This window comes from Siphateles boraxobius, unplaced genomic scaffold, assembly GCF_051911475.1.
Source record: "Siphateles boraxobius isolate OS27281-9 unplaced genomic scaffold, OSU_SipBor_1 77, whole genome shotgun sequence".
Taxonomy (NCBI): domain Eukaryota; kingdom Metazoa; phylum Chordata; class Actinopteri; order Cypriniformes; family Leuciscidae; genus Siphateles; species Siphateles boraxobius.
Window position 1 is genome coordinate 8,719,702 of NW_027509205.1, and position 24,398 is coordinate 8,744,099.

General features: G+C 36.6%; 1 protein-coding gene across 1 annotated transcript; it reads right to left on the bottom strand.

The window, feature by feature from the left end:
• Positions 1-2,104: 2,104 nt before the first annotated feature.
• On the bottom strand, positions 2,105-13,776 carry fam131c (family with sequence similarity 131 member C). Its single transcript, XM_077217955.1, has 6 exons — positions 13,432-13,776; positions 9,771-9,841; positions 9,441-9,531; positions 7,621-7,836; positions 6,968-7,066; positions 2,105-3,123 (listed from the first exon to the last, which is right to left on the bottom strand). The coding sequence occupies exons 1-6, from the start codon at positions 13,460-13,462 to the stop codon at positions 2,858-2,860; spliced, it is 774 nt and encodes a 257-aa protein (XP_077074070.1). The 5' UTR covers positions 13,463-13,776; the 3' UTR covers positions 2,105-2,857.
• Positions 13,777-24,398: the final 10,622 nt, after the last annotated feature.

A 24,398-nucleotide genomic window follows, 5' to 3' on the forward strand; every position in this document is an offset into this window, starting at 1 on the left:
TGCAAACATTTGCAAATTTCAGTAACACTTTACTTAGAGCCTTTGTGTATAATGCATTATAAAAGTATTTTTATTGCATTAATTATGCACCTTATAATGCATTGTGATCTCGTGAATAATTGTAACCACAGTTATAATACATTATAATACACCTTTAGAAAGTATAATGCATTAAAACACGGTTTCAGATGCAACAGGAAATCTGTGATTATTAATAATGCATTTTAACTTTGGTTACAGTTATTAATGAAACTATATAATTCGTTATTATGTACATTATGAATACCTCTAAAATGGAAATAATACATAAAGGCTTATCCAAATTTCTTATTATTTCATTTTCACAAAAACCTTTCTCCACCAATTGTCAATAGAACAGAATAGTATTCAGAACAGAATTCTTGAATAGTAATACACTTTGGGACCAGATAAAAACTATAGGGGACATTTAAGATTTGTTTGTTATGTGGGTGGGTCTGATGAAACTGACCCTGTATAATATCATATGCATGACTAGAGTTTGAATGAAATGAGATATGTGTTTGTAACCTCATGCAGCTTGTTAGCTTTGTGAGCCTCACACTGGGAGAAAAGAGCAGAACAAAGGCTTCAGTAATAAACGGCCTTTGTTTGATTTCTCAACCATCCCTTTTTCTCTCATTATTCCCTGTGCTTTTTGCACAGAAAAGGTTTTATACGAATTAATTTAAATTCCCAGTGTGTTGTTCCTTAATATATTGTACTGAAATACAAACACAATTCCAATTCTGCTCTCCACCACAGAGCCTCTATCTAGACAATTAAACCCTACTTGTGGAGCACAAAGCTGTCACACACATTATTTGAAACAACACATGAGTATCACACACTGTGTAAACTTCTATTAAAAGACCCTGGAGCATGATAACACTTGACCATTCCACCTCCCAACACCCTCCTGTCTCGCCCCCTCCTGGCACTGCATTTATTATAATCCGTCGCTGATTTCCCTCTTCTAACTCATCCCTCACTCTCTCCCTCCATCTCTCTCTTTCAAATCACCTTTCTTTGTCATTGGAGTGTGAATAGGGCTAATTACAGAGAAAAGGAAAGACGTTTGTTATTCCAGCTTTCACTCCGACACTCGCAAGAACACAAGAATTTTCTTGAAAGCAAGTGATTTCTGCAGCAATGTAGATTAGAGGTCTTTAAAGATTCAATAATAATTAACATGTGCAAAGAACTGCACAAAACAGAACAAGCTGACAATTATTAGCACAACATGGAGGCAAGTTACTCAAAGGCAGCTGAGGTAACACTATTTTCAACTTCACTTCTACTTCTTCATGTGATTTATAAATCTGTGTCAATTGTGATCATACCCACTTTTAAAATAAAAAAAGTTGAAGTGTGTAATTTTTGGTTAAAATACTTTCTCTAGCTTAATATTTCTAATATTAATGTCAAAAATAACATTAATATTAATGAACAACTACTTGCTACAAGTAAGCCATTTGTTGTTTGATTTGATTAAGATCTGCCATCTTAATATTATTAATATTTATTTATATTAATTATATAATATTAACAATAATTAATCATTTTACTATAAGTCAATTTGATATTACACTAAAATTAATGGTCACACTTTATGCTAATAAACAAATAGTTAATAGAGAGAATAGGACCCTAAAGTGTTCCCATATTGATAAACCAAATAATTGCTACAAGTAAGTCATTTATACCTCATGTCTCATATTCCATATTAATAGAATATTATTAACACAATATTAAAAATAGAACCATTTTTTTACTATAAGCATTTGTAGATCAATTTAATCTAATTTTCCATCTTAATATGACATAATTCATATTAATTAATATAAATAATATTGGTATTGGTTATTATTAATTATATTACATAATTAACCCAATAAAATTCATAATATTTCATAAAAATATTTTTTTACTACAAGTAAGCAATTTGTAGGTTGATTTGATGCTCTGTGAGTCTTTCTCGACCCGCAACACTGGATCAACCAATGGCATGAGTTTGGGGCGGGGCTATCTTTTTCTCCATCCAATAGCAGATGATGGGAGTGTTTGGAAATGTACTTAAAAACAGTCAATATTTTGGAATTTTTATTTGACAGGATAGCAAAATTACACACTTCAGCTTTAAGGATACATTTGGTGCGTTAGACGTTTTACACTCAAAATCCCCATATAAACATTTAGCATTATGAAAAATCTTTCAAATCTCCACTTCAACCTTTGCTCAAAGGTTAATAAGTCACTTTCACCCTCCAGAGTCCTCACAAAAGGATCCTATTAACCCTGTAGCTCCATTGAGCCGTTATTAATGGAAATGCACCAGAAAAAATGTCTGTGGAGATGAAAGCGTGTTTTATTTTGGCTCTTTCTTTTTCAGTCTATAGGGCTAAAAGGCCCCCGCTTCTTTTTGATGGTGAAAGGCGGCTGCAAATATCCACAAACACTCAGTTAAAGGTGAAAGGGCATTATGGTCTTGATCACCCCTCCGTCAATGTATAATTTTAGATGCATTTATGTGCAATGACCTTTTACCTTCCTGTAGACATAATTAGTGTGACCCCTTTAACTTACAATCCGATCTCCAACATCATTACCACAAACGGAGATGCTTTGATTTGCAAAAAGGCAATGTGATATGAATTGACATGTCCGCATGTACAACGATCCCTGCATTTGTCGAAGAGGCTCAGCTGTAGCTATTACATACTTTAACGGTAAAGCGATAACCCCAGACGTAACCTCACATGCGTCTCTCCCTCATCAACGAACACAAAGAATAGAAGGAAAACCTTTTCTCTTTTTGTTCCGCTGTGTCATCAAAATTTCAATTATAAAAAACCTCATCCTCCGACAGGGAGATGCTGTCTGCATGTCGCACGGGGCCTTCCGATGGCGAGATACTCTGCTCCTGAGGCGGACGCTGAGTGCCCAGAGGAGAATGAGAATGACTGGGGGAATGAGACTGAAGAGGATGAGAAGGTGCCAGGGAACTGGTGTCATCAACTTCCATGTGCATTCTGTACAGGTGCTGAGGAACACCCAGACTCCCTCCATCCAACAGGAACTGAGAGAGATATAGGCCTTCGGGGTCTGTGAAGACATCGTCATCTTTATGAGAGCAGAAATTAAAAAGACCTCAAGCACACACATCTTCTAGAATGAAAATTGTAGCATAAATGAATAAGCCTAATAAGCCCCAAACTACAATATAGAGCTCTGATCTGCTTGATCCATGAGTCATCATGTTCCAGACACATTCAGACATTTCTGTTTTGTAGTCATTTAGTCAACTGTAAGACTCCTAAGTTCCAGGGCTATTTTTTTTTTTGTACCAGACTCATCTGGCTAAAGAGGTCATATCATTTGTCTTTGTTCTGGACTTATTACACCAAGGCTGTCATGAAGTTACTCTTCATAATGAAATAGCACTATTTTTATACAAGCTGGGATAGAGAGAGATGAACCAGATGGTGAGAATAGCCCCTTTCACACATACGGTATTTACTGATATATTACCCTTAAGATATCATGTGTGGACAGGACCTTTTCAAATGTTGTAACATTACCAGTAAATTACCGGTATAATGCTGTGTGTGAACAAAAATTTTGTATAAGTACGATGTCAGAACACACTGACATTAGAAATTTTCTTTGGGCCAATCGTAAAGGTCTGTCAGAGCTGTTTACGGTAAGTTCTGCTGCTTTTCTTTTCTTCTGTGTTTTTTAGAGCAAAACCAGGTTCTGTGTGATCATCCCCCCTACACCTGTCACTCAGACGTAAAACAAATTTTTTTAACTGTAACTAAAGCACTTCTCATCCAGGTGGATGTAGAAAACGGTGTTCAAATGCATTTCCAATTATTGATATCACAGAGTCTATCCGTATTTTGATATTGATTTGTGAATCTTACCTGTAAAAAGACGGAACACTTGCTTGTGTTTGTGCATTTACCGGAAAAGTCATTCTGGTCATTTTACTGTAACTTAGCGGGATTGCTGTGTGAAAGGGGCTAAAAACCTCCATAAGTACTGTTCTACTTTTAATCAAGGGCTGTGAATATGAATATAATATATACAGAATAATTTAAAGTGCCCCAATTATGGATTTTTGAAACTATCTTTCATGTAGTGTGTAACATAGTTCTAAGTGAATGAAAACATCCTGCAAAGTTTTAAATCTGAAAGTGCAACGTATATAGTTATATAGTATATATAGTTATAGTATGTTATTTTCGTTCAAAAGTAAGAGTCGACTCTGAGCCAATGAAATTAATCGTTTTTCAAATGAGTCATAAGTGGTTTCTTTTTGATGTCAAGACAAAACATTAGCATATTTCCCATCCAATTATAATAAAATAAATAATAATTTGTTACATTTAAATAGCGCTTTTCTGGGTACTCAAAGCGCTTTACATAGAAAGGGGAAATCTTCTCAACCACCACCAATGTGCAGCATCCACCTGGATGATGCGACGGCAGCCATATTGTGCCAGAACGCCCACCACACACCAGCTTACTGGTGGAGAGGAGACAGACTGTGGATAATGCACAGCATCATGTCCAGAAGATGCTGTGCTCTACAATGTGAAGGTAAAGACAGTTTTTTCCACTGCCCAAGGACAAGCATGTGAAGAATCAGTGGTTAAAATTAATCTTTATCACGATACCACAGCAGTATAATCCTAAACTTTTGCAGTATTCCCTTTATTTTACTGACGACTGCTTCTCAAATCTCGTAGTTCAATGCAGGATTAGCAAACCTCTTGCTCTTGAATGATGGTGTTCAAAATACTTCGTTTTGAGTTTATATCGAGTAGGTCTCCTGGTAACTGTCTTACTGACGTCTTACTGAAATACTTCTGCTAATCAGTTGTGGTCAGGGATTGGGATTGAGGAGAGGACTCAAGTGCAGGAAACAAGGGCTTCTTTATTAATAAAATAAAACAGACAACAGCACAGGACGAAAAACACAAACCAGTACAGGACTAAAAACACAAGGAGAATAAATAGGGAGAGCAAACAAAGCAGGTAACGAGGGAGGACAGGTGGGGCAAATTAATCAATAATCAGGTAACAAGATGGGCGGGGCTATACGATCACAGGAGAGCACATGGCACAAGGAAACATAGGCCTACATGACAAGCCATGTGCTCACACAAAACAGGAAAAAAACACAAGCCATGTGCTAACACAAAACGAGACATGAGCACAGCCAATAAAAAACACTCATGAGCCAGTGTTCACACAAAACATGACAACATGAAAGCACGCGGCCAGTGATAAACACAAGCTGCATGCAACACAGCACAAGACATGAAAGCACATGAAACGAGGCACACAGACAAGACAAAACAGGAGTGTCAGGGCTCTGTCACAAAACCAAGAATTAGATTAGACAGAAGTGACAGAACCCTGACAGTTGTGGGCCACTATTTTTTTACCTTTGAGGCATGTAAGCCTGATGTAGGAGACTCCAAAACAACATTAGGAAACTTTAAAATAGCATAATAGGGGCACTTTAAATGATACATGTGTAAGTAAGTACTTACAAGATCTTCTTCAAAAACAGTTTATTTACATTCCGTTTGGTTTAGAGCTGGTCTTGCTAGTGGACCAGCATAGCCAGTATATTTTCACATGGACCAGCTAATATAGCTAACATACTGGTGACCAGTGAAGCTGATCATTTCAGCATGGTTACATGTAGGGTCTAAAATGAACTTTTTACCACCTCTACCAGAAATGTTTCTTTCCAAACATGAAACTGTATTTTGCATTATTTTTGTATTCAAATTATATTCTTTATTCCCTATAATAATGAAATTATCTAGCTGCAGTTCATAGTGTGTCTCTCACAGCATCATATGTGAGAAGAGTCTAAATCTCTCTGTAAAATGGCACCTGTGACAAAAATTTATTTTGTACTGTTCTTTTAGTGTTTTATTTCACACATGTTGCTGCATGGAGTGCTGGAGGAAGACTAGATTAACTTCTCATGGTAATTTTAAGAAGTCTAGTTTATCAAATTTTACATTGAAGTCAAATTTATAAAAGATGTGTGAGTTACAACAGGTGTTTTCTCAGTGTGTAGTTTAACATAGATTTGAATCGTTCATGTCACTAACATTGGCATGATTCGATTCAGATCATTGTTACAATCTGATGTAAGCCATGTATTATATTGCAATTCCTATAATCAATAGACTTTTCTTTACATTTCAAGAAGGGAAAATAATTGTTTCTCAGTTAATATGATCTCTTATTGATTATGCCGATATTGTTCATCAAAATACCAATGATATTTATCTTAAGCCTCTTAATGTTGTTTACAATTCTTTTTGCAGATTTGTGTTAAAGTGTCCATATCGTACTCATCATTGTCATATGTATGAATTGCTTAATTGGTTACATCCTAAATTTAGAAGACAATTTCATTGGCTTCTGTTTATTTTTAAATGTGTTTATTTTGTTTGTCCATTTTATTTGAAAAATTTTTTGATTCCATATAGATCTTCTTACCCACTTAGACATATGCAATATCATTTTTTTCTTGTTCCTAAAATTTTCAGTGAAGTCGGACGTAGGTCATTCCAGTATAAAACCCCCTTTGACTGGAATGATCTTCCTGTTTCTCTGAGATCTATTACCTCCCTTAATCGCTTTAGGCTATCTTTATTTTCTTATCTTAAAATAATAAAAAAAATTTTTTTTGAAAATTCGATGATTTTTCTGTTATTAACTGGTCTTATGTTGTTACTAAGGTATGATTTTTAGTTTTTCTATCCTTTCAATAAATTCAAATTTAACTAGCTCACTAGCAAATTGTATTTACTCACAATAGCTAGTTTGTGTGCAGTGTTAATTTTGGACCCTGGTCACATCTATTTGGATATTGCAGCTTTGAGTTTGGGGATATTGACATTGCTATCGTTACCTTGTAATGGGATTGTGATGGCTGTGGTTTGATTTTCAATGTCCTGTGTGGACCAGGCATTCATCGCTGCCTCAGCCAGAGCAAACTGCTCCGCCACACCTGAGACAGGCAAAAAGAGATAAAAGGTCACAGATACACAGAGAAACTACCTACTCTACGTTTCTAACTCATGCCCTATGAAGAAGCATTTAACCTTTAAATAAATATTATAGGCAATTACCAAGATCAAAGAAGTAATTCACACCTGTCTGTCTTAATTACATTTTTACATTCATGAAGAAAATATTAGCAGTGTTTCCTGTACCAGAGTCATCAAGACAATGACAAGGCGTTGCTAATGACACTATCATTTTGCAAGTGATGAAATCTGATCTGTTTGTTCAGACAATGTAGTCAATATATGGTATTTCTACATTGGTTGCTATAGTTCTGACGTCAACACGCCACCAAGAGACATACAAGAAGAGCTGAGGATGGAAAAATCCTGACTCTGTCCTTCATTTTACGCAGTGCTAAACTTGTGAGGAGCATTAGATAATATAAACGAGCTATTACCGTAAATACTTTTATGCAGGGCTGAAGTTTTATACTTAGGGTTAGAGGTATGTTCGAAACTTGGTAGCTACATGTTAAATATATAAATGCTGTTTCACCCGCAGCAAAGCGTGCTTCTTTGATTTCATCAGTGAGGTGGGAGTAGAGCTGCTCGTCCTCCTGCAGTGCGGCTCCCACACCTCCCCATCCTCCACACCAGCCCCCTCTAGACGCCGCCTCCCCTCCCCAGCTCTTCCACTCAATCAGGTGGGCGACTCGGCCCTGGGCCATCGCTGTGGGCTTAGTGATGTGGTCTTTAAAAGTGGCAAGCAGTCCTAAAGAGATCGGAGGGATTAGCATGGGTGCAGAACAATATTAAAAGAAATAAAATAAATGAAAAGAGGGAAGGATATGAAGAGGTACTGCTAAAGAGGGGGAAAAGGTGAGAACGGATAAATCGAGCTTATTCTCTCCAAGTCATCAAAAACAGCTTTTTAGGATTAGTGTCTAAAAGCAGAGACTAGAGGACATTATAAATGCATTACACTTTGGTGCCCCATGACTTTAAAAAAAAGAAAAGAAAAAAGAGGCACAAATTCCATATTTTCTGTTTTGATATTAAGATTATCTAACATAAAACTAGCCTAGCATGAAAACGGCTTTTAAACAGTATTATTGTACACTATATAGCCTTTAGCACCTCAGATGTCTTAATATTCACAATTGTGTCCAACAATTAAATCATAAAACAATGTCATAATTTTGACACGATCTGCTGAATTGGTTTTCACTTTGTTGTAGAAAAAAATATATACATATACTGTATGTGTCCAATATCTTTACCCAAGTTATTGGAAGAAAACAGGTTTTATATATTCAAACAATATTTCTTTCTTTGTTTTATTAATTTATTAACTACAAATCAACATTTGGTCCCAAACTATACCACCACTTACTGGGTGATATAGGGTGAATTTTGATGTAGGGTTTTTATTAAATTATAAATATGTTTTAAATAGTGCTGCCACTTAGTGCTCGCAATTAATCACATCTAACATAAAAGTTTGGAAATATATATATATATAAACACACACACACACACATAATATATATTTATAAACTTTTGTTACTAGATGTGATTAATCGCAATAAATCGATTTGACAGCTCTAATTTTAAACTATATTAAGACATGCCCCAACTTTTGGTGAAAGAGCTAAAAATGCAAATATTATATTACATTAAAAGTAAATATAATAGCTCACATTACAATTTTTATGACATCCTGATGTTAATTAACATTTTCGGAAGGTTAAGCACCTCAAACCAAATGTATTAGTGGAAAGAAACATTTCTACACTGGAAAACTGAGTGCATAATTATCATGCAAGTCCTTAAAAACTTATTACTGAATATAGTAATGATTTGCAAAACCCATGACATATGTTTTATAAATTAATCTTTCTAATAGCCTTTTTACACAAGTAGTTAGTTCCTAATTTCTCTTTATTTTTTTTTAAATTTATTTTTTTGTTTGAGCTGAGATTTGTGTTGTTGTTTTTTTGCTCATTATACATATTCATCGGCTGGTGACTGCATTTATAATTAGTCTGAAATGATCAAAAATGTTCTTTGGAAAAGCTTAAAAACCCATAACACATTATTAGCCTCTGTAATTAACTTCCTGAAGAGAGTGGGCCTGGAGAAGTCAAGCGAAAACACAGTCAGAAAAGAAAACAGGTGGCAAAAGAGGCACTAGAGAAGGAGAGAGAGAGACTGTTCATAAATGAGAGATATGCAGGCAGAGGGAAATTACATTAGCAAGCTTCTGTAAAGGTCGACTGCTCTTCTGATTCAGATGAATGATTCTGAACGATAGCAAAACCCTAGCAAAACAACACACAGTGTGACGGTGTCTAATAAGTGCTCTTTGCTCCTCACCCAGCAGGGAAGATGTAGCCAATTCTCCAATGTCATACCCGCTGCTGCTTCTTTTATCTGACATGCTGCCATTGTAGGGCTGATGGTTACCCTGAATAACATGACAAGATGGCAAACACATATGACAGCCTACCATAGCAAATAAAACCTTTCAGAATATCACATTTGCAAGCAACACAGTGAATCACAGGTGCTAATTACACCTAACAAGTCCCTTTTATCAGATCTTACACATTCAGAGTGTGAAAGAACTCCCATGTATCATTGAAATTTATCCATTTATACATATACGACAAGATTAAAATGTTTGGTTTTTGTGAGAAAACACACCTTGAAGATGGGTTGTCCTTCAGCGTATGAGTGAAGCTCTTCCATGGGGTGTTGCTGGCCACTTTGCAGCTCTAGAGGGACAAAATATAATGCTATTAATTGTAAATAACTGTTTATTTAATTTATCTTTCCAGCAGTGTGCGTGCATGTGGCAGTGTGCATTGAGTTTTATCTGGAGTGGATGGACGGGACACACTCCTGTTGCACTCATGTTTCCATGGGAACAAGAGATTGTCTTGACAACACCTCCCTGGGGATCCCCAATGTTCAAGAGCACGTTTTTCGTCACTGGCCGCATCTCATTGAGGTTAGACCTCAAAGAGGACAGCTAATCTCAGACCTGTGGAGCTTCAGGCACCCAACAGCGTATTGTTTACTAACAGGTATCAACTGACAATGTGTGACCTTTACAATGTCACACATCATGCGTGTCTCCCCCTCTAAAACCCACCTCCCATTCATCACGGTGAAACTCCATCCATCTCACATGCATTATACATGTAGTTTTGACCTTGGCATTTCGTAAGCCATAGCTACGGAGCTCTGGACCTTCTAACCCTCACAGGCTCAGACAAACAAACTCTACTCTTCGCTTCCTGGGATTTACAAATTATCCACTTCATTGGTTGCCATTTCCTTGGAGGACACCTTGAGGATAAAATGTCACCTCTTACCTTTGACTCCATTTGTAAATACTGAGACACAACACCAGTGTACTCAGATTGAACTGTCTCACAGCCTGTCATACCATAATACACTGGTCTTATTCAGATTAGATGATATGATACAAAAAAGAACAGAATATTTTCCCTCTGGTGCTCTGAGGAAACTTCTCAGAATCAGTTGTTATCTAAACGCGGCATGCAAATTTTGCAACAGACAACTAAAATAAATCCCTCAGCGTAGAAAGAAAGTCATTATGCAAGTGATAATGTACACAGCTACTCACTAAATAAACACATGAATATGAAATATTGACTTGAGGATTATTTAAAGTCCCCTAGTAGTAAAAATACAGCTTTTAAAGTCATATATTCCTAATTCTCTAAAAAATTCAAAATATGCTGCAGAGTTGAAGTGGTTAATGTAGTTTATATGTCTATGTGGTCTTTTTAATATGCTTTAAGACAAACCCTGTGTAAATTCATAAGTCAGCATCATTGCTGAGTATTTTCTCCTTAAAACTGTAGTGAACCAAAGACAGTCTGAAAAACATGGTTTGAAACCGATGGTGTTTCTGACGTCACAAACTACTGCAAAGAAAATAATCAACTACAATGTACAAAATAAGCGGCATAATAACGCTGTAACAGTAATATTAATAGACCTACCTAAGTTCTCTGAGGGTATTTTAGCTTCAAACGGTAAATGAACACAAGATGGCTCAAACTGCGTTTGTGTGAAACGTGTGGTAGCTACAATGAGACATGAAAGTAGCACGATGTCGAGAGAAATCGGTGATAAATATTAAAAATTATATATATATACACAGGTCCTTCTCAAAAAATTAGCATATTGTGATAAAGTTCATTATTTTCCATAATGTAATGATAAAAATTAAACTTTCATATATTTTAGATTCATTGCACACCAACTGAAATATTTCAGGTCTTTTATTGTTTTAATACTGATGATTTTGGCATACAGCTCATGAAAACCCAAAATTCCTATCTCAAAAAATGAGCATATCATGAAAAGGGTCTCTAAACGAGGTATTAACCTAATCATCTGAATCAACTAATTAACTCTAAACACCTGCAAAAGATTCCTGAGGCTTTTAAAAACTCCGAGACTGTTTCATTACTCAAAACCGCAATCCTGGGTAAGACTGCCGACCTGACTGCTGTCCAGAAGGCCATCATTGACACCCTCAAGCAAGAGGATAAGACACAGAAAGAAATTTCTGAACAAATAGGCTGTTCCCAGAGTGCTGTATCAATGCACCTCAGTGGGAAGTCTGTGGGAAGGAAAAAGTGTGGCAAAAAACGCTGCACAACGAGAAGAGGTGACCGGACCCTGAGGAAGATTGTGGAGAAGGACCGATTCCAGACCTTGGGGGACCTGCGGAAGCAGTGGACTGAGTCTGGAGTAGAAACATCCAGAGCCACCGTGCACAGGCGTGTGCAGGAAATGGGCTACAGGTGCCGCATTCCCCAGGTCAAGCCACTTTTGAACCAGAAACAGCGGCAGAAGTGCCTGACCTGGGCTACAGAGAAGCAGCACTGGACTGTTGCTCAGTGGTCCAAAGTACTTTTTTCGGATGAAAGCAAATTTTGCATGTCATTCGGAAATCAAGGTGCCAGAGTCTGGAGGAAGACTGGGGAGAAGGAAATGCCTGAATCCAGTGTCAAGTACCCACAGTCAGTGATGGTCTGGGGTGCCATGTCAGCTGCTGGTGTTGGTCCACTGTGTTTTATCAAGGGCAGGGTCAATGCAGCTAGCTATCAGGAGATTTTGGAGCACTTCATGCTTCCATCTGCTGAAAAGCTTTATGGAGATGAAGATTTCATTTTTCAGCACGACCTGGCACCTGTTCACAGTGCCAAAACCACTGGTAAATGGTATACTGGCCATGGTATTACTGTGCTCAATTGGCCTGCCAACTCGACCTGAACCCCATAGAGAATCTGTGAGATATTGTGAAGAGAAAGTTGAGAGACGCAAGACCCAACACTCTGGATGAGCTTAAGGCCGCTATCGAAGCATCCTGGGCCTCCATAACACCTCAGCAGTGCCACAGGCTGATTGCCTCCATGCCACGCCGCATTGAAGCAGTCATTTCTGCAAAAGGATTCCCGACCAAGTATTGAGTGCATAACTGAACATAATTATTTGAAGGTTGACTTGTTTTGTATTAAAAACACTTATTTTATTGGTCGGATGAAATATGCTAATTTTTTGAGATAGGAATTTTGGGTTTTCATGAGCTGTATGCCAAAATCATCAGTATTAAAACAATAAAAGACCTGAAATATTTCAGTTGGTGTGCAATGAATCTAAAATATATGAAAGTTTAATTTTTATCATTACATTATGGAAAATAATGAACTTTATAACAATATGCTAATTTTTTGAGAAGGACCTGTATATATATATATATATATATATATATATATATAGGCTATATATATATAATTTTTTAAAGTGTATATAAAGTGAATATAAAGTGTAAATATAACCTACTGTATATATATATATATATATATATATATATATATACACATATAGGGAGGAGCACACTGATACACACGCAGAATATAGGGCCGCTGGGTGTAGCAATTGACCAATCTGAATCAAGAATTCCAAAGAGCCGCGTGGTATTTAATTATAGTACAGTACGTAAGCATTAGTATTTTAGCAGCAACATGTTTTCTGCTGAGCAAACTGTGCATCAGTATCATAAAGCATAAAACCTGCACACAATAAAACAATTTACTTATTTTAGTTGCTCACAACTATATGTGCTCAGTTAGGATTATTTTTGAATGTTGTTATTTTTCCCCCAACATTCATGCATTATGTAAAATGCTCTCTAAGCTGGAGATGAGCAGACAGGTGGATAAACAGATAAGAATGATAACCGGACAGAACAACAGGTAGGCTAATAGACACAGGACAGACAGAGACAGACAAACTCAGATACAATCAGGAAGAGACTGACCTTGGTGACCTTTGCAGAAGCAGGAGCCCATGTTCAACAGCGTTGCAGTTATCTGTTCACCATGCTGACAGAGAGCGGGGACACGGGGAAAAATTAGCAACAGTGAGAGAGAGAGGTGACTGCGTGTTTGGAAGAAAGGGGTGTAGAATAGGCAGAGAGAGCCAACTGGAGGATTGGAGGTGGAGAAATAAGGGAACTAGGAAAAAGACTGGAGGAAAAAAAGGGATTCGGTGTCCATCCAAGCACTGTTTCTTAAGTGTGGATGGAAGTAAGGAGAGGGAAAGAGAGAGAAGTGGGGAGAAACAACACACTGACTGTGTGCACTCAGTCCCTCCCTTCCTCCCCTCTCTTCACCTCCCCCTTCTGCTCTCATTTTCTCTCTCAGATCCAACTTTCACACCATTCTGCATACTGAAATTATTACCTTTCACTGAGGCTACATTAGGGATGCTCTGGTAAAATTATGGCAGATAGCAATACGCTGATAATTATTTTCATGTTATGAATAATGGCTTATATTAAAATTCTATACAATTTAGCCAACACAAACTGAAAAAATAAATAGCAAAACCAAAGATGATTCATTTTAAATGCTACAGGTGAATTTAGGCATCACAAAATTATAAGTACATGTACAGTATGAAAAATTAATATTAATAAAAAAAACAGGACATTAAGATGCACAATTAAATATCTAACCGGAAACAATAAATAAAAAATTCTGAATATCAGACGATAACTGATTTGGTGCTGATATTTATATACACATATAACAGACCTAATGGAATATAAAGGTGGGTTTATGATTAGATCTTTTAAGGTACGATTCTGCAATACAGCTGACATTTCCAGAGCTGCAGAAAATAATAGAAGTTTCTGTATACTTATTGATTTCTGCTGCCCTCCAGTGTCACAAAGGTAAAGTTGCATGCAGACATCCTGAATGTAAAAAAAATAAAACCATTTTTAATTAGCTTTAAAGTCTATATCTAATTTACAACAATGTATTAAAATTATGTCTTATGTAATGTGATTTTCACTATACATCTTGAGCAGATGGCTAAACAGTTCAGAGGAAGAGCTGAGAATTATATGAACATGGATCTTCAAAGAATTAGACTGTGCCACTTCCATGACAAATAAATTATAAATTATTTCTTAATTTATCTGTAAAGACTGAACGGCACTATTCTGTGATTTAACACTAATGGAGATAACTATTATCCTTTGAATTTAAGCATTTGTTCAATTCATGCAAGACAAACATCATTGATAATAAATACAGAACAGCAATGTGCCTTTATTAGCGTGGATCAAATTTAGACAGCAAAACATTGGCAAACAACCAACATTTTAATTAATTACCAACTCTGTTTTGAACATGTTGCTATCTGGGTAAATATGAGAAATATTTGTTTTAATGGCATGTGAATCATTGGTGTTTAACGACAAACTTTGAGGAAATTAGACAAAAATAAATAAAAATAATAATCATATTAATGCATCAAATACTATGCATATTTTTATTGATTTTATTTAACAAAACAAGAAGCTCAATGCGTGTTTTGTACATTTTTGTACATTATTTAAGTTAGTTACCACAAAAGAAAATGCTCTTGGGTTTTGTCTCAGAGCCTGCACACGTCTGAACTTGTGGCTTCAAAAAGAAATCTTTTCACTCTCTTTGTCTCTTGTCAACCTGTAATCCAGTGAGCAAACATTGTTCAAATTGTTTTTTACTGACATCACCTCAAGTCATGTTCTTGCACAAGGGAAACTCTGCACCCTTTTTAATGGCACGGTGAGATTGTTCTAAGAAAGAAAAAAAAAGTTTGTTTCAAGTTTATATTAAACAATGCAAATATAATTTTATTTGCTAAACATCTCTCGCTTACCTCAGTAACATTCATAGACATCATATAGATATATAATCATATCATATAGTCTCTCTATATAATATCTATGGTAACATTGCTCATATGCTACTTTGGCGTTAGCTCAAAGCTAGAGGGAATATTTTAGCTTAATGAAAGTCTGACAGCTTGTGGTAAATAAATGCACTTGCACGCTGCACATACATGTCATCTTCATGAGGTTTTTTTGACACAAAAGAGAACTTGATTTAAATGAACTTTCTATGTGAAAATAGCAAAGATTTATACAAATTGCACCATGTCAAAATGGGTTATTCTGTCCCTCTCTGAGGTTGCACATGTGCGTCTGACTTTAGTGGCGACGTAAATTTCCATTCTGCATTTAACTAGCCACTTATTATCCCCACAGATTTTCCTGCCCATTCACACAAGCTCTATCTACTTCTCAATTTCATCACAGCATGAAAAAACTACATGACATATTTGTAACATCTAAGAGAAAAAATTTAAAGGTCGCCTCCACCTCTAAAATCACAGGATAGGCTATGGGGTCCAAAAAAATATGAGAGCACTATAAAAAAGTTTGTTATATATATATATATATATATATATATAGTTGAAAATAAAATCTTCTTTTACATTACATTACCTTCCACGAAAATATTTAAGATAATATATGAATCCCCCCACCCCCCACCCCCCAATTAAAAAAAAAACTAAAACAAAACAAAACAAACAAATTCCTCAAATAGTCGCTAAACAGGTTAATAGGGAGAACATTTTGAGGATCATCTGTTTTTGTGTGTTCAGGGTATTGTGTGGTGCTTGGTGATTTGCTAATATAATCTTGCCGATGACACTGAGACATGAGTGATGAATTATAATTGGAGAACAGGGCAAATGTGTGCGGCTTTGTGTAACTAAACATTTGAGTGAACACTTAAATCACCCTATGTGCTTCATCAGTTTAATTGCAGATCCTGGACTCCGCAGGGTCTTCTGAACAACTTCCACCATCATCTATGTGCCTTTTTTTCTGATTAACTCTCCTAATCAGATTCATCATGAATAATTAATCATTCAAATGAATGACAACAGTAGCCTGCAAATCATTCAAAGGCACGGCTCTAGTCTTCCTCTTTCATGGCATACCTACGAGTGAAAATGCATCTGTATTGTGTAAAGTTCACCCAAAATGAAAATTACTGTGAGAAAAAATTCAAGTTTACAGAGTTTTAGTGACATTACTATTAAACAATGTATAATAATGCAATGGGGAATTCTGATAATGCCAAATGTCTTCTGTTACCAGTAAAAAGTATCCGACATTATTTTAAAAATATCTAGTCTGTGACACAGTGCAAGAATATTCTTCTAAAATAATTCTGTATTTTCAGTATTTCAGTATTCAGTATATTATTTATGTATTTTGTTAACCTTTTACCATAATGTCTTGGAGTATCGCAATAATATCATATCGTGAGTTCAGTATCGTGATATGTATTGAATCGGGACATGAGGGTATGGTTACACCCCTAGTTCTGTCATGAAAACTCTCAAGAGTGTTTGGAAAGGTAATGGATATGACAATGTTGATGTGTTTGGTCTTGGCGGCATAGATCTGCTTCACTGTTGTTGCTGTTGCTGCTGTTATTGCTGCTGCTGCTGCAGAGCAAGTACAGGACTTGCTACTGTCAATACATACACAACACTCTGTGGTGAGCAAGTAAGACATGCTGCTGCTGTACAATATAGCATAAATGAATTACCTGGCCGTAGCAGATCTATACAGGTGGAGCTGGGGAGGGTGGAGGGGTTTCTAAAAGTGTGCTGAACTGCTACAGAAAATGCTGACCAGTATTTGAAGGTTGAGCAGCAAGCACATTGGCTACTGATACAGCAGGAACCAATCAGATGCCTTATAGAGAATGATGTGATTGCAAGCAGATTGAGTTAAGACTATCAGCTTGTGTCTTCTAGAGTTTCAAGACTTTGTATTTCTCTATTCTTGACAAACAGCTTTTTATATTAAAGTACAAATTTGCTTTGCCCCCCAAAAAGAACTCCTTTAAAAGAACTTGTTTAAAAACTCCTTTGTAAGAACTCCTTTAAAAGATTCTGTTATTAAAAACACAAACAGTTTTGTTCACTTTGGTTCAAGAAAAAAAAATCCTTTCCCGTGGGACTGGGTCAGTTTGATCCCGTCACTCGCAACAACACACTCAACACCACTGATTTTATTTTGGGCTGCTGACTTTGGAGGTCTTTGGCTCAGTGTTTTTCTTCTCTCTGTCTCCATACAGTTTACATACTTCTGTCACCATAAATAACATAACTAAAGCAATAATCCATTTTATGAGTTGTCAGTGGTTATTCCCCTGGAGAGGCTGGACTGTACGCTTTACGCAGTGCAGTGGCCCGAGACATAAGGTTAACTCCTTTAAGAAGAGATGCAGTCAGAGGATGTTTTAAAAATGTCTAAATATTTGTTGCAATCTAGCTTTAATTATGAAATAGTGTATTTTAAAAAGATCCTGTTAAACATAAAATAATAATTCTGCTTTAATTAAAAAATAAAAAAAGGTTGAATAATCTACACAAACAAAATTGAAGGTGCAAACAAAATGTGCACTTTTGAATAACAGAACAGAATTGAATGAAAATTATGTTTACGCAAGATGATATTTAATAAATGATAAATAATAATAATCAAATATTTTAAAATAAATAAATAAAATAGACACCACACCAAAAAATAGTGTTCTTGACTTTAGAGTAATCTGCAGGACAAAGGTCTTCCAACAAAAGTTACCAAAGACTACCAAAGAAGCTGTTACACATTACCTATTTTTCTTTTGATGAGCATGTTAAAACATGAGAAATGTGTGTCACTTAAATTCAACATCAGCCTTAAAGGGCGACTCTAGGGGATTTCCAATGCTGGTGCTTTGTAACAACACATTCTTGCCCCAATAAATCACCACAAACCAATAAATTCCATGTCATTTGTTCAAAGTATTGTATTTTCCATACGCCAGAAGTCATTATTGATCAAAATCTCACACATTTACAGCTTCAATCCATCAGAAACCGGATCTGCTCTTCCTGTCCAGTGTTTTCCCACTGTAAAGGCCCATCCCTGTTCCAGAGCACCAGCTCAGCAGGTTCCCACTACTGTTGACTCCCTCCCACTGTCTTCTGTTCTCACACTTCAGGCAAAGATAATCTCACCCGCCTCACACCCGCTGCTGCTGCTGCGAGCAAATCTTCTGAGACCCCCCACTTGTTGCTGTCGAACAAAAAACCCTCCACATTCTTTGTCTGCTCCAAAGAAAATGCTGAAAGGTGGATTCACAGATATGATCTGCATGTGGCATTTCTTGTCATTTCTACTGATGCCGAACGTCTCCCGGTAGAGGTTTGTTCCAGTGCTTGCAAAAGCCTGTCAGGAAGAGAAGAAGCTGAGGAGGGATCTAGTTTCCAGTCCATTCCTGTTTCTTGGCTAATACTGTTAACCTAAACTGTTTTTATGGCAGTAAATCTTGTGCTGTAACATAAGAAAACTTAAACTCGACAAATCCCATTTTTAAGGGTTTAAATGCTTCAGGACAAATGTGTTGTAGCACCACAAGAATGTAGTTCATGAGGAATCAAGATCATAATATCAGCACAACACAAGAAAGCCAGTGTACTTTTGTTAAACAAAAAGTGTAATTGTGTTAAAGAGCCATTTCAGAGTAAAAACAGAAACATGAAAGGAAGGTGGTGATATCACATGTATCTCATGATACGAAGCTGAGGTCTGGTATGAGCCTGAAGGGCTTGATTTTTATAATGAAAGCCAAGTGCACATTAGCGAAATTCTGCAGGCAAAAAATTAATTTTCAATAGCAGCTCGGATAGAAATCGCCATTGAAAATTGGCCAAACAACTGTAAATACAACTGCACCTTAACTATCACATTTTTTTTTTTATGAGAACACTTACCAAATAAGTAAATATATTAACATAAAATGTTAATTTCACATTATATTTTTACAGAGTGGTATGTACGTAAAGCAGCCATATGTTTGGTCATTTACACAAGCAAGATCTGTGCTGGCATTCACGATTGTGAATGTGATGTTGTTTGTATACAACAGTAATTGAGTACCTTACATTTTACACACAATATTACCAGTTACATAGTTTTGTTCTTCCAGCGACAAAAGTTCCACATGAAGACATAGCAGAATAAACTATTTACCCATCTTCAAACAAACAAAACACAGTGGTGTAGTTCTGTTCCTGAATGAATCATCTGTTTGGAATAAATCAGCTGTGAATGATTCAATTACTCACTCATAAAGTATTTTTTCCCCCTTAATGAATCAGTGCTATAAACGAATCTGTCCTCATTTTCTTTCCTTGCATCCTTTTAAGACAGGCAATGTTTTATGTATTAATTCGGACATACTACTTGGTAATGGCTGCGTCTGAAAGCTTTGTCAGCTGACTTGTTGTTGCCGCAGACTTCTGAGGCAGCATTACTTTTTAATGAAGTGGTGATAACAAAGCAAATATTTAATTACTACAATACTAATTTCTCACAAGAAATGACATCAAAAGTCCAAACCGTTGGTCAAAATTGTACATTTACACACAAACTGACCACCAACCACACCTTTCAGACGCCATCTTTATTGTTTTAGCATAACTGCCACAGAATTGAATGCAAAGGTTTGTGTGATGTCATAGGCAGCAAAGGATACATCTATGCTGCCTTTAAAAATCGATCAGATGAAGGTATCTCAAGCCTTGATGTCTTCCTAATCCTGCCTGGGAATGCATCCTCCAAAGCCCTAATTTTTTAAGCTTTTGGACGCAGCCACTGTTTTGTCACACACTATGGAAGTAGGCATTCATATAAAGAGATACTATCATGCAACCTACTTAACAAATGTATCCTGCAGAAAATAATTTATCATTTTTGGAACGCCGCTCAACCAATGAAATTCAAGTGCTAGACAAAAAACCAAGGGACTATCCTCATAGTACCATTTTGGAAAAAGTTGAATTGTTTAAATTTTTTACATTTTGTATTTTACACTGATGTATGCCTAATGTACAAAATTATCCATAATCTTGCTCCCCCTCCTCTTCAGGGATGCCTGGCCCATAACGGAAGTACCAGTAGGACTAGACCTGCTTCTCAAGCATCAAGACAAGTGCTAGATTAAAACAAGCACAGAAGAAAGAGGTGGTCTTGAAAGCTGACAGAAATCTCTTTGGGCATATGATCATTGCTTCGCAAAGTAGAACTTCACATTAAAGATGTCCTGGCTCATCCACTTGGTCCGTTGCCTTGGGCACTCTCAAATCCAGATGGCTCATTGCGGAAAACTAATAAGGCTGCTCTTGCAAAAGAGTAAGAGAAATCAGCATCATCAGTTGAAGACATTGGAGAACACTCTGCATACATCATTGATGGAATGAGCGTTGTTCAGAAACGTTTGGAGAGATTGCTGGTTCTGTACTGAACCTAAAGTTGCACGAATGAAGAAACAGTAAGCGGATAGATGTGCTGTTTGATGTGTACTGGAAAACATCAATCATGAATGCTGAGATATACAATCATGGTTCAGCAAGTAGCACTCAATGGAAGAACATTGCCCCGGGACACAATGTAGTGCAGTGGAGAAAGCTGTTAAGAAATACAGACAGTAAAACAGCCTTGATAACATTCATCGTGGACCAGTGGAAGCTAGCAGAGAACCGAGAACCTGTGGATAGAGCTGCTATTGTCTGACCAAAAAAGACTGGAATATTGTTGAAGAGCTGAAATCTTCCCATGAGGAGGGGGGTCAAACAATTTTATACATTTAAACATTTAACAGTTTGTTCTCAGCTAAAATAAACACACATTTAAATGTATATAATATGATAGGACAACACCCAGTGCATGTATTTAGCAAAAATGTATCATTTCCTTCTACAATTAAAATGTCAGTGTTATTGGTGACAGCTCTTATGGAAACAGATTTATCATTTTAGCAGTTGTGACACGTATACATTTATTATGGTGCCAAAACAAATGCTGCTTTGCGATGAAAGTTCCCCATGATATGTTTATAACATAGCTTATCTTATCTGCATTTTTACAATGTGCAGGGAAGTGTAGATTGGTTAATAATGCTTACTAGACTGTAACTCATCTATCAGGGTGCCTTAAATACGGTTCTTTCAGACCTTGATAGCTTGACAGTGAAATATGAACTTGTTCCCTTTGTTTCCCTTGTTACGCTTTAAAGAAGACAGCTGCAAACGGTACAAAACTAGCATGATTGCTTCCCGTGAAGTTTCACTGTGTTGTTTTAAGTTTTCAGGTCAAGTAATTACCCGCTCAACAACACAAGCTCTATTTTTCAGTTCTCTGTAGTATTCTTTCAATTAGATCTGTTTTGCCTTGTCACTGAGTGGCCATGACAGTCCTTTCAAACTTTATAGGCCCTCTTTCTGCTGGCATTCTTCAGCAGTTCCCTTCTCTTCTACTCCTGTCTGCATGTGTTCTTGAAGCCATTAATCGTTCCTGCCTGCACAATGTGAACCCCAGCAGATAATTACAATAATTAAACCAATTAGGCAGCATATGGAACGAGAGTTAACATGCCCTGAGGACACTGAGGTCTGCTATTCATCCCCTGCATGAGCCTCTGCTGAGGTGGTCCCCATATCTGGCACTGCTTAAGGAAGGGGCCGGGAAAATTGCTTCAACCCAATTTTGGATTAAAGCAATTTCCTTTTAGCTGAGCCTTGAATACGGTGTTGCAGATGTATGCTGCTGTCCTGCTGCAAGAGAGGACTTCAAACAAAGGAGGGCAACGTAAAGACAACTGAGAAAAAGAGATATGAATATGTCATACCACTGTCAACAGCGTATTGATTTTAAACAGCATATTTATGCTTCTTGCTCAGATAAATATGTTTTTATTACATTAACCTACTTAAAGTGATCTAATTACTTATTACAGTGATTATTACATGGCTCTCAGTAATACTTGATTCTGATTCGTCAATCAGACCAATTCAGTTTCGGTCCTTTTTACTTTATTTTCCTTTATTGTTCATTTTTACAGGGATAATGCACAATTAAGAGTATTTGCACCAGTTAGCTAACAGCTACATCACATAAAACATCAAAGTACATATGTCCAGGAATGTAAGATTAATGAAATTAGTTTATAAAAACAAAGAATTTACAACAAAGTCAGAAGTGGTAGCAGATTTGTTCTGATAGTAGCCAGTGCTTAAGCTTGGTTTTAAAAACTGTGAAGCTATCAATGCTTCGGATGTTTATGGGTAAGGAATTCCATATCCCCACTACTCTAACCGAAAAAGTGGTTTGACCAAAGGCTGTTCTTCTATACTGTGGTACCAAGTCTCCCCTAGTCTTCAGATTCTATTTTCTCATTTTGTCATGGAGCTTGGTTGCAGGTGACTCACATAAACATTCACATCTGAACGTCTGATATGCCTGCTCTCCAGTTTGGTGAGCTTGCAGCAGATCACTAGCTATGTCTGGTGACACAGCCATTCCTGTGGAAAGACTAATAATATCAGACTGATCTGGACCTCAAGGGTTTACCCAGCTTCTCTCCATAAGTTCTACATAGGCATTTACATCTGCCATATCTTTCTCTATCCTGGTTTTCTGTAAATCTTGATGAATGAAACACTCTGTAGACTCATTCCCTGTCATGTTCCTGAGTTGCCTCAGATACTGACTTCTGTTTTCTGAAGTGGGATAGTATCGGGTGACTGCTCCAGTTTTTAGGCTGAAACCCTTGGTTCCACCGGCACAAAGTTGTTATTGTATAAAACGGGTATCAAATGAAAGAGTGGACCTTCTGCTTCACATTGACACTAGTATCTTGCTTTGAGTAATCTTGGTCCGTGGTCTGTGGCTCATCTGTACAATGAAGTATGGTGGATCAATCTGGTTTTGAAACTAGCACCATTCGTTGTTGCATAATATACTGTTTCATACAGTACATACATATTTTCTTCCAATTCATGGATTGTCCCTCCATCATGGTTCTGATATCACTAAATTACAGACAGTCTTGTCTATCCATATCTGAAAAGATACCCCCCCCCCCCCCCCTAACATTTTGAGACAAATATAACAATTTAATAGATGCAAAAAATAGTTTTCTTTAATATGAAGGCTAATATAAAACATATACAACAAATATCATGTCAAATTATGGCAGATCTGGATAGCCCTGACTATCCTGAAAAAAAATCAACATATAGCATGTATGGCTACCTCTTACAATAGACTTCATACAAACCAGCGGTGCAGATACTGTAGGACAATAATAATCTTGAATAAAAACTTTAAAAACTTGAATAATGCCAAAAATAATGATTGTCCCAAAAGATTAGTACTCGAAATGGTTATCATGTTTCAAAGTACTTATATGGACTCTACAAACAAACTGGTACCAAAAAATAAAATGTTACATTTAGTCCTGGTTCACTTACCGGTCTCACTGTCATTTTTAACACAGAATCTAAAGACACAAAACAAACAAGAAAAAAAAAAAAGCTTTTATGACTTTTATTTATATTTTGGTTTGTTTAGATGTCTTTGGTCCATATTGAGTTCATATTTCAGTCAAACCGCACCAGAGTTCTGGGGTCTTGGTCCGCTTCTTTGGTGCACACTAAGGTTCGAATAGTAGTGTTCACACTTATTCAAGTGAACCACACTAACAGAGCAATCGTACCAGAATTTAATCAAACCAAACCTGCCAAGTGTGAACATAAAGAACCTTTTTCCACTATTAAGGACCTTTTGTGCAATGGAAAGATTCTTCATGGAACCATGGATGCCAATAAAGAACCGTTATTTTTTAAAAATGTAGTCAAATTACAAAGACGCCAACATTGACGGTTGAGTGACATGTTTTATTCCTTGAAAATTATGAACATAACTACACAATGTAAAGACAAACAAACAAAAAAACAGATTACATCAATACATGCAGAGAGAATAAATGTGGTTTAGGGCTGACTCCACTGTGTTTTGTGTGGTAAATTATTGGCTGT